This window comes from Aphidius gifuensis, linkage group LG1 (genome assembly GCF_014905175.1).
Source record: "Aphidius gifuensis isolate YNYX2018 linkage group LG1, ASM1490517v1, whole genome shotgun sequence".
Classification (NCBI taxonomy): domain Eukaryota; kingdom Metazoa; phylum Arthropoda; class Insecta; order Hymenoptera; family Braconidae; genus Aphidius; species Aphidius gifuensis.
The window spans coordinates 9,682,186-9,695,274 of NC_057788.1; the positions used below are offsets into that span (position 1 = coordinate 9,682,186).

General features: G+C 26.2%; 1 protein-coding gene across 1 annotated transcript; it reads left to right on the forward strand.

The window, feature by feature from the left end:
• The first annotated feature begins 10,951 nt into the window (after positions 1-10,951).
• LOC122860695 (F-box/LRR-repeat protein 2-like) lies at positions 10,952-11,647 on the forward strand. Its single transcript, XM_044164655.1, has one exon. It carries the CDS (start codon positions 10,952-10,954, stop codon positions 11,645-11,647), a length of 696 nt encoding a protein of 231 aa, XP_044020590.1.
• Positions 11,648-13,089: the final 1,442 nt, after the last annotated feature.

Genomic DNA, 13,089 nt, shown 5'->3' on the forward strand with positions numbered 1-13,089 from the left:
GACTGTGACGTCAGAAGCTCCCCGCAACACCCGCAATGAATTTGTGTATAACCTCCTTAAATGATCAACGCATGGTTGCCATCCTTAGCCAAGCTTCAGCTGACTCTCGGGCGGCCAAGAGTTGGTCTTTTGTTGATTTGATTCAAATTAGAAATTTATTTATGAAAATGCGTTGTAGCTGCCGTGGCCGAGTGGTAATGCTTCAGGATATCGCACGGAAAGACCCGAGTTCAAGTCCATTCTTAGTTCCGTATTGCGGAAGTTATTGCGGGTCCCGCAATTACGATTCACCGACAAAAAATATTAGTCGCGATAAAAAAACATGAAGGGGCTTTTTGTTGCATTCAAATTTTACCTTATTTTTGCAATTGCATTTTGCATACCACTATGGCAGCTTCACATGAAAGCAACCACAAGCGCCTTCATCTTTTTCTATTGCGACTAAAATTTCTTGTCGGCAATAACTCCCGCAATTAGGGATGTGCGATAGTCACCGATATATTTAATGGCCGATATTATATCGATATATTATCGCCGATATTTTTTGACCCCGATATATTGATATCTGATATTTTTTCTAGCAAATATCGGGTATATTTTTTTCAGAAAATACTGTTGTTACCGACAAAAAAATTTTTTTATTGATTATTAAAAACCGTTTAAAACAAACAAAATAACATTCGTTAAACGAATAAATGTCTAAAGAATTGATGTAGTTATTTTTGGAAGGAATTAATGTTGCTATTACCACCTAATTTCTTTGCTCACATTAATTCCTTAGCTGCTGCTTTTCCTTGTTCTTTTATTTATTCATTATTTGATAAAAAAAATGATTATAATTTATTTTAATAAATTAGAAAACCAAGGACAAGCAGTAGCTAAGAAAAAGATAAGACAATAAATAATAAATTTACATGTATTTTATTTATTAAAAAAATAAAAATCCCAAGGTCAACATTCATTCCTTATAGCTACATTTTTTTTTTTAGCTACTGCCCTTTCTATTTAACACTAAAAAATCAAAGCAATTTTCTGTGTGGTTTTCAAAATTTCAATTTTTTTAAATTTTGTTTTCCAGGTTCAGAAAAAGATAAAGATAAAGTAATTCTGGAGAGTTTAATTTCAATTTTAAAAAAAAAATCCAGTAAAATTCATGAACTCGTTGCTGATGTTAAAAGTATCAGCGAGATACCTGGAGAAATTAAAGATAAAATTATGGCAAAAATCAAAACTACGGCCAAAAGTTATGTTCGTTATCTGGTAACGGAATTAAAACGATGCTTTAATTACATTTCGCTGTCTAAAGTTATGAAAATTGATGAAAAAAGAAAATGCTTAAATAAATTTGACCGCGCTACTGTTAATATTACGAAAAGTAAAGATTATTTCATAAGCGTGTTAATTACCGAGGATTTGATCCACTATTTAAACGAAAACTATTACCATTTAATATTCAACGAAATAAACAAAATACAAAAATTGCTAGAAAATCTGAACTTCAATAGCAAAGAATTGAAACAAGTACTTGACACCATTGTTGAATTATTATGTAATAATCACGAAGAAGATTGTTATGAATTGATGAAGAAAAATAATATTGACTATGAATTAAAAAACCCGTCAAATAAAATGATTGAAAAAGAATTCGGAAATAAAGTAGTCATAGCTGTGAACAACTACAAAGCAAACGTTACTGATAAAAAAGCGTTAGATAGTGAAATAAAAGCTATATATAATACAACAACAACAACAACAACAACAACAACAACACCACCAACAACAACACCAACAACATTAAGATCGTTTTTCTCGTTTTTCGGACTTTAATTTATAATAAGTCGAGAAATGATGTATATTCGGCATCAACAGTTAGTCAAAATATAACAAACATTCTAATAATTCGAATAATTGATCAAGAACATATTTCCTTATTTTTTTTTTTTGTTTTCTTTATTTGAATAATTTAAATTTTTCATATTCATTGATTATGACGTGCTCGTACACAATGATCCAGATAATTATAATAAAAAAAGTATATAGTTTTAAAAATATTATCAAAAGACTTTAAATTCAATTAAACAAGACAGTAATATGAAATATGTCTTTAAAAAATAATCATTTTGAATAAATTAAACATCAAAGCATTAATAGTAAAAAATTTAAAATCAATGATTGAAAAATAATTAAGATCATATATAAGATTAAAATTTAAATGATAGTACGAGTATTTTAAAATTTAATTATGTCATTTTGTTGAATTAATTACATGCTTCATTTCGATTTGATGTAAATGGTGCTGGCAATTGTGGTGAAAAATGAAGTGATTGTGGATCAGCAAGCACATTGCATAATAGACACGTGATATTAACAGCAAGCTCAATTGTCATAAAAATATTGAAATTCAAAAATAACATGTTTGTCATGTAGAATTATCATCTGAAACAAAACAAATAAAAAAAAAAAAAAACGATTAAAATAGTTATTTTTAAATGAAAAATTTCTTTTCATTTTTTTGTGTTAGTTAATTATTGTGTTAATTTACCTTGCAAACATAACCAGTTGGTTCATAAATTTTATTTTCAACAAAATTTTTTTATAATCATACGACATGTCATGATGATGCATCATCATACCATCTGGACCATTTGAGTTTTTTATTTTTTGTAAACCATCATCGTTTTTGTTGATATTATGGGTATGATTATATCCAATTGGGTTTTCAGCAACAGCTAGCTCTGGTGTGTCTTTTTTTATTTTTTTTTTCTTGTTGCACGTTTGTTGCCACTAGTGTATGATGCTTTTTGTTGTTGTTTTGTAACAATTTTTGTTGTTCATGTGTTGGTAAATGCAGACTACGAGTTGCAGCAACAGCTTCTTCAATTGAACGTTGTCTTTCCAAAATTTTTGATGAATCAATTAGTTTTGCCCAACGTACTTTCCATTGATGACACTCGGCAACACTTCCTGGACCTGATTGAATTATTTGTAAAACAACAATTACACTCTGACAATGATTAGTAATTTTTTTTTTTTTAAATACTTACGTGTCATTATTTGAAAAACTCGTTCAGCAAGATCACGTGTCTCATAGTGTATAAATGCAAAATGATTAATTTTTTTTAATTTAATAGTTGATACACCAGTTGATTTTTGAAATATCTCACGTACTTTTTGATGTGGCATTTCTAATGTTAAATTTCTCACAAATAATGCTGATACCTGAAAATAAATTAATTCATGATCAATACATCATTTTATCACGAAAAAAAAAAAAGAATAATGTTTTTTCTTCAATGAAAAATAGTACTTACAGTTTCCAAGACTTGTTTATAAACTGAATCAGCCCAATCAACAGCAATTTCATGATCCCAAAGTACAACTTTTCCAGGTATTAATTTAGGTCTAGCCATTGCTGCTGAACTGCCTACAATTTGAATTGATAATGTTTTATTATGCTGCCAGAAATAAAATGATAATAATTGATATTATCATTATTATTAAAAAATTATCATTAATAAATTTTAATGTAGTAGGATTCTACATACATTTTAATGTAGTACGACATAAATTTGGTACTAATGATGATAAATTGACATGTTTTGGTGCAAATAAATGTAATTGTTGTAAACAACCAGTTGCTTCAGCTTGTATACAAGTGGATTTTCATGATGTTGCATTATACCACATGCACATAAAAATGATGAACGTGCCATACTTATTGATGATGTATGTACCTTGTAATTCAGGACCAATTGTTGTTATAAGTGCTGATAATAATTTACCAATACATTGATAAATATCAATATATGAAAATGATACATTTAGCAATAATGTTAATACAAGTGATAAAGTTGGTTCAATATAACCACATATAATAATTTTTCAGCAGTATTAAATATTATTTTTTATGTATGTGGTATACCAAGTGATGACATGTGTACACAACCAATTATTGCTGATAGGGCACAACTATAACCAGACATAAAATGCATGATTTATCATTTCAACATTTTGCTGATACACATATTGCTGTACCCATATTTTTTCAAGTGTATTCATTATTTCAATACGTGCTTGTGAATCAGATGAACGTAATGAACGTATTAATATTTGTACTGTATCCTCATATGATCTACCCATCATTCTACCTAATTTTTCATACATTGCACCAACACAACATATTGCTGATAGCTTTGTTGGTAAAAAACTTGGTGAATCATCTTTATTTTTTAATATATCATTGCATTTATTAACAGTATCAAATAATAAAAATGTATCACCAACACTAAATAATGTTGCAAGACCTTTTGCAATGAGACGTCGTGTTGGTGGTTCTGGTGAATTTTGCATACATCTTGTTAATTGTTCAACCAATTTTTCTTGACATCCTTTAATATCATTTTTTTGTGCTGCAATAAGTACCTTGTTTAAAAATCTTGACCATTCAAATATAAATACTGGACGTTTTGCTTCTGGTGTATCATTCAATGCATCCTCATTTAGAGTCAAACTATGACTCAAATCCATCATCATTTTTATTTTTTATTAATTATTCTCTTTGAATTTATGTGTGTCTGTTTATAAAAAACAAAATAAATATTCATCAATTAAAAATAAATTAATAACTTGTTAGTTGTTACGTTTATTTATTTAACAATCATCAAATTTACCGCTGCTTTATGTACACTTGTCAAAATTATCATCAACATGATACCTATTATTATTATTCTTATGGCACAACACAATTAGTTATACTATGAAAAAAAAAAAAAGTATTTATTATTAATAAATAAATTGACTTTATTGTTTGCAAAGTTGATAAAAGGTAAAAAAATAAAAAAAAATCAATTAGTTATTTTGAATATTATTGCATGATGTACATATTACATATAGCTTATTAATCGGGAATAAATCATTTTGCAACATATTTTCTGATATAACTTTTTTGATATTTCACATTGATTTCTATTGCTTATTTTTTTTATTGATAAAATATTTGTTTTTATATATACATTATGATTGTTTGTTATTATGACAGCCGACAGGTGGCTAACTGACTACAGTTACGACGCCAAAATGCCGTGGAAGTAGCAAAAAATTAATTGTGCAGATACTACTGCGCACTCCTAATTAAAATTTTAAAATTATAATTGAAAATAATTAATTAAAATTATTTATACAATTTCCTAAACTCTAATAATGATTTCCTAAACTTTATCAACTAATTTCCTATCGATTAGACTCATTACTTTATTTTTTCTATTATACTGCCAACTAAGGATACGCCTACTTTTGTTTAATTAATAACTAATTAACTAATGACAATGTTACAACACTAATATAACAGTACCTAATATTGCCAAATACAATATTTCTTATTTACAATTTGTTTAAATTTTTTAGATAACCAATCATTTAATTTACTGGAGTACTATAAATATTAAAAAAGTAAAAATGATGCTACAAATAATTCTTTTTATTACTATACTTAAATTTGTTGTTGCTGATGCTGATAAAAATGATGTTCATTCAATTTAATATACTGATTCAACATTTTCAACAGAAGTACTGAAAAAAAATCATTCTATCATATTTTTTGTAACATGGTAATGATAATTTATTTATTCATTGCTATATAAAAAATATATATACCAAAATAAATAAATTATATTTATTAATTTTAAGTGTGGACATTTTCGACGTCTTGAACTAACATGGAAAAATTCAACTGAAAAAGTTATTGAAAATAATGATAATAATAAGAGCAACACCAACACCAACAAAAGTAACTATTAGAAAAATTGATTGTACAACAAATAGTTCAGGTTGTTCACAAAATAATAATACTGTTTATACAACGTGAGTATTTAAATAAATTTAATAACAAATAAATAAAATGAATTTAAATATTTAAATTAAAAAAATTATATACTTATCAAAAAATTAATGATTACAATTTTTGTTTTACAGATTAAAATTCTTCATAAACAATGAAAGTACATATTGTTTCAGCCAATATTTCAAATGTACGTAAAGAAAAACTGATAAATCTGAAAAAACAATTGTAAAATTCATTAAATATATAAATATTTTTTTGTAGGAAAATAATGAATTGGATACATCAGTACTAGAACCAGTAAATGGTTTAGTTGAATCAACAGAAGATATATTTGATGATCATGTTGCATCTGGTCTACATTTTGTAAAATTTTATGCACCAAAATTAGTACCAACATGAGATAAACTTGAAAAATGTAACAGCCATGTTGTTGATATTTCAAAAGTTAATAATGACGTGTTTTAGTCTTCTTGGTATCGATGTTATTTTAATACTCCAAAATTTTTTTGCTTTATTATTATTTGAAATAAAAAGAGTTTCAAGATACAAATTAAAAGTATCATAATAATTGAAAAAAAAGGAAAAAACAAAAAACCAAACTTCATTATATTTATAGTTTTTTTTTTTAATATTTTTAATTTTTTAAATTTTATTCAGACGATGAACAAACGGTACATTTAAGGCAGGTTGAATTGGTCACAAAAGATTCGTGACATGCTAAAACATTATTTAGTTAATACAAAGATTGAACCCATTAAAGGGCATTTTATTGTAACAGAAATGTTTCATCAAGTTTTAAAAAACGATATTATTTTTTTTTTTTTAAACAATAAATTATTATTAATAATAATTTGGCCGAACTGTTTTTTTTTTTGTTAACTATCCATTGAAATAAATTTTTGAATAATACTAATAATAATTTTTTTTTTATTTTTTATGTTTTTATTTAACATCGCATCAACTGCCAGGGTTATTAGCGACAAACTAATAATTATACTTGAACATTATTATTATTTTTATTAACTGCTTGATACTTGGAGCTTGTGCACTTACGATACATCCAATATACAGCATGAACACAAATAATGATAAATATAATAGCAATATGCAACCACCAGTTTAATTCACATGTTACTGGTAAAGAATTGATTGATTCACTCGAAATTTTGTTTTCGCCTTCAGTATTATTGTTTATAGTTAGCATTTCTTTTCTAAAATTATTACTCATTATCATTTGAAATATCATTGGCCATATATTCATCATCTCGGAAAATACAAAATTTATGTCTTCATTATTTTTTTTTTCCAATGTTTCCAATTTTAATCTTAATGATGATGAAATGTTCTCTTTTTTCATAGTGTCAATGGTCATCCTGATTTCGTTAGTACATGAATCAATATCAGTTGAGTTGGAAATATAGTCATGAAGATTGCTTATTGAAAACAACAGCTCATCTTGTATATCCATTTCTTCCAAAGATGACAACATTATTGAGTCAATGGCTTCTAACATATTTTCTTTAATTTGTGGTTTGACTTTTTTGTCGATGATCTGAAGCAATAGTTTTTTGTCAGTGTCACTGACACGTTCTCCATTTTCGACCCACGTTACTGCATGGTTCATATCATGGAAGATGATTTGAAGAACCAAAAATGTATCTGGGTCTGGGTCTCCTGGCCATCTTTTAGCATCAGGGATGTTGACTGAAAAAAAAATTAGAAAATAATAAAATTTATGACATTTAAAAAAATATAAAATTCCACTGAAATTCCAAGAAAAAAGCCAATTTTAATGACTATTTGGATTTGAGTTCATGAGTTAAAGATTAAAAATATAGATCATGTTCATGGAGTTTAAGTTTCTATTATAATCGAAAACATTAAATTGATATTTTGCTAAACTTTAAAATAAATGAATATTAGTAAAAGTTATAATAAGAACATCCATAATAAATGAATTACATTAATTACAAATAAGAGAGAAACTGAAAAGTTTTGAAATGCTAAAAATATTATGGTTAAAAAATATGACCAAAAAAAAATATTAATTAAAAAAATATTTAAAAACTAAAAAATTAAATAGAAATATATAAGACTGCCTTAAACGATTATTTGTGAAAAGCCACATTCAATAAAATTATAAACAGCTATTATACTGATAATTGTTTATTATGAAATACTTTTTTAAAGAAATTAAAAATGTATCAAAGCTGAAAAATGTAAATGGAAAAAAATTATTTTATTGAGGTCGGTATGAAAAATATCTGCCGATATATATGATTTCTATACTGGGCAAAAAATTTACTCCAACAATAAGAGGAGTTAATTGTTGGAGTAAACTGCTGTTTATTGTCGTTGTTGTTGTTGTTGATAATTTTTATTGTAAATAAACATCCGCCGCTATCTTTTACAGCTGTCAGCTCGATTGATACGATAGAAAAAAAATCTATGCGCTTGCGCCGTAGATCTGTAGTTAGGCAATTAATTTAAAATGTTTATTTAATTAATTTAAAAAAAAGTTGAAATTTGACAGACATTACAAATATATATTTGGAATGTACAAATGATCTACTATCAAATACAATCATAAATTAATTTTTTCAGTTGTCCCTTATGAATTGTCGGTTAAGTGCAACGTAGAATTCTAATTAATTAATTACAATTAATGAAGGGGGTTACAAATAATTATAATTACATTACATTACTAACTGATTACAACCCATTTACTGAACCGGTTGATGTTTTGATCACGCTCAAGCAAGAACAAATTCTTATATTCAAGGGTAGTTGCTATATATACATGTTCTTTTAATATTGAACTTACCTGAAATTACAACGCTTATAAAAAATGAAAAGATTAAAATCTTTGAATCCATGTTGATTTTTTTATTGCCCTGAGAAACTGAAAAACAAAAAAAAAATTATCATCAACCTCATGTCCAGTAAATTATAGAACTTACAAAAAATCAAAAATCGATTTATCTTATTGTAAAAAAAAATTAAAAAGACAAAAAAACACAATATTTTTTAGAGGTTAATAACAAAACATAGCGGTATCTTTTTTTACAAAAATCCATCAATTGAATGTTATAATGTCAAAATAATAAAATATGAAAATTTTATGTGAATTGTTATTTTATTTATTTACTTACTTATTGGTTTTTGTAATCTGTTAAAACAATGTAAAGAAGCAGTTGTACAAATAACAAAATAATAAAATAAAAATTGATAAAAATTATGTTCAGTGTCACTTTTGGTCACTTTTTGTGGATGTTATCTAAGGGCCAGTTATTTCATCCATAGTTAAAGAAACCTGCAAGCTCGACGCTCTGTAACCTTTAGGGCCGGTTTTTTCGTCCAACATTACAGTTAACTAAGGTTTAAACTCCCCAGGAAAAAATCGCGTAGATCTACGTATATCAAATTAGATCTAGGCTAGATTATTTTAACTTATAAATTTAACCTCGGTAAAAATTTCTTTATGCGTTGTAATTTTTTATCTGAACATAGGAAAAAAAAAAACATTATATAAATTGCTATGGTACATTTTAATTTTTCAAAGCAAAAATTGTTTTTTTTTGTTAACATGATAGTAAATATTTTAATAGTCAGAAGATAGGCCCTCGATGATATGGTGCCATATAACTTGTAAAAAGTACTGAGTTTCATTATTAGTATAATTAACATTGAAAAAAAACATTGACATTATAGGAAAACTTATGTTTTATCCTATCAATCCCTCAGCCCCAACTTTCCATATTTTTATAAACAAGTTATGTCTTTTAAACAGATGTAATTAATAAAGATAGTTTACTATTCATGTTAAAATTAATTGTTGTTTTTATGATTATTTTCCTCTATTTATTTGTTATAATTGTTATGATGAGTGCAATGGAAATATGTGTTGAGGAAGACCAACAAACCTCTGATGTTGGTGACAAGGATCCAAAAGTCGTCATCAACTCACTGGACTACGACGTATTAGCACAAGTCATCATGTTGTTGCCAATACCAGAAAGGATAGACGTGGAAAAAGGTGAACATTATTATAAAAAAAAAGTTAATAAAATATCAATATTTTTATTATTAATTTTTAAATTTGATAAACGTTTTATTCTAGTTTGTACCAAATGGAAAGAGGCATGTCAACTCGCTTGGTATGACATTAAAAAATATAAAAGTAAATCATCAATTGGACGATCTTATGATAATCGTTTGTTGACACAATCATACCTCGAAAAAATATTATTAAGATGTGGTAATTATCTGAAAGAATTGTCTCTCTCAAATGTTTGTGATTCAAGTATCATGCCATTTGTTGGTGATCACTGTAAAAATTTAACAAGTCTTGAATGTAAATTTAACGTTGATTCTTTAAAATATGATGCTGGTCACTTTGTTCAAGCATTTACACAGTTGAATAAATTAAAATGCATCAAAATAACGGTGGATCACAACGGCTCGAATGAGACAATTAATCTTTCTGCACTAATTAATAGTCTTCCAGAAGAAATTAATGAAATTCATTTATTTACTAAACATCTTATCTATTCAAATAAATATATTTCCATGGTAAGTTGTTGTTGAATATCAATTAGTTGTTTATGTATTACAAACAATACTATCAATTAAATACAAGTTATTTAAATAAATTCCTGTTACTTTCAGTCTGTTCGAAGATTTAGAAATCTTCAAAAATTAACATCAGTTGGCTTCTGTCTAGACAACATAATTCTTGAAGAAATAGCAGACATAACAACACTTGTTCATCTTGACATTGAACTATATGATATAAACAGAAACCTTTCTCTATTTGATAAACTCGTTAATTTGGAGTATATTGACTTAATGATCATGGGCATGGTCAATTGTGTATATGGACTTACGGACGAGGTACTTAATACTATTTTCTGTACATGCAAAAAACTAAAACATCTTGATATTCCATGGGGGTCTTATGATGTAGCTAAAATCCCTCTTGAAAAATGGATAAACCTCCAAAATTTACAATATCTTGGTATTTGTTGTGACATAATGCCTGACTTAGCAAACACAGTTGTTGAATATTGCAAGAATTTGAAACACTTGAGAATAGATAATCTTGATTACTTAATGAATGAAACTGCTCTAAAGAAACTAACAGAGCTAAAAAATCTTGAATGTTTAATATTGGAAGAACACAATGAGGAATCAATAATTGCAATTTCAAACAATTGTAAAAAACTTAAACGTTTAGAAATTCATCATTGCATTATAGCATCATCTATTGATGGTGAGCCACTTCCTTCTTCATCTGTTTTTGATGAGTTATCAAAATTACAATGTCTTGAACATCTAAACTTGTGTTATGCACAAAATCTTCAAGATAGTACAATTACTGCTATTGCTAATAATTGTAAAAACCTAAAAAGTCTAGATATCCGTGGTAGCATTTGTGATATTACTGAAACATCTCTCGTTGTTTTAACAAACTTGGAAAATTTAGTAAAACTAGATGTAAGTTGTCTTAATATAATTACAGACAGCTTCCTTATCAAATTGAAAGGATTGAAAGAATTGCATTGTTATAGTTGCAAGAACCTTACTAATGCTGGTATTATTAAATTTATAAAAAATAATCCAGATCTTGAACGTCTTGATGTCCGCTATATTAATAATTTGACAAGTGACTTGGCTATTGCTGCTGATCAGGCAACTAAAAATCGTACTAATGGTATCATTTTATCCATAATAATAGATGATTTGTCAATAATCAAAGCTTCTAAGTCAATAATTAAATCTCAATGGTTGGTTGTTCAACAGATTTAATTATAATTATCATATACTTTTCTTTCTATTTTACGCGTAATATTCTTCTGTATTCTTCTATAATTTATTCTCAAAAAGACATACGAAACGACATTGTGAAGACATTGTAACAGAACATTTTTATTATAACTTGTTTTTGATATTACTTGAAATCATAAACATTCTAATGTCAATGTTAATATTTTTGTAAAGCAAAGTTTAAAAATAAATATATACTTTTTCAAATAATTTTTTGAATCGGACAATTATTTTTACCTTTCTTTTGTTACAAACTTCATTATATAAAATACAACAAAAAAGTAAATAAATAAACAATAATAAAATTAAACATAATTCATGGTTTAAATATTATTATTGATTGAAAATATTTAATTTATTTAAACATACACATTATTTTCAATGCTAATTTAATTTGTTTTTTTACCTAATTCAGTCAATCGTTATAAAAAATTTCTCTAAAACGATTGCCTATCTATTTTTTAAAAATATGTTTCTGTTTAAATTCAATTCAAAATTCTTGAGATTTTAATTTTAAGATTAAAATTACGCAATGATGATGTATATTTAAAATGATTATTTTGAGAACATACACAATGTTTTGATATAAATATATACCATGTCTTTTTTCATAAATAATAATTATAATGATTGCATTTAAATTTTCTTTTTTAGCATTTTATGTTCCATGCACACAATTTACAAGTAAGTAAAATTATTGATATTAACTTATCAAACTTATTTTTTATGTGTATAGAAAACCAACCTGGGAAAAGCTCATGCTATATGGTAAAAATAATATATATTATTTCAATCAATAATAAATCACGAAAATAAATTAATTAATGTTTCACCTAAATACCTTCATAAAGCCAAAAATATTTCTCAAAATTTTTTGAAAATGAAAAACAAATATTATTGAATTGAACAAATGAAGTAATCAGTAATACAAGTTATTCGATGCAGTACAATGACACACTAGGTTTAACTTGCGATAGCTGACAATAAATTACAGCACAATTTGTTTATTATCATTTATAATATTCAAAATTTTTTATTTACAATTTGAAACTTTGGACTACTTCTGACTACAAATGACTACAAAGACTTCGATAAATGCATTGTCAGTGTAGTCAACACAATAAATGCAGTAGTCAATTGTAGTCAACTCATAAGTTTATCAAAGACCGTGTTGGTAACGTAGATTTCTAGCTGGGATCATGTGGGTTTTTTTTTTTGTTTTTTACTGTTTACATTCATGACATTCATATGCATATCAAAGGTTAACAAATAACAAAAATAACAGTCAAACGTACGAAATTGTATAATTAAAACCAGTCATTAAATTATTACATCTTTCTTTGTTTTTAATTTGTTATCAATGACATTGTGTTTAGAAAAAGAATAAAATTTATTGCATTAACTACAGCTAAAGTAATTATCAA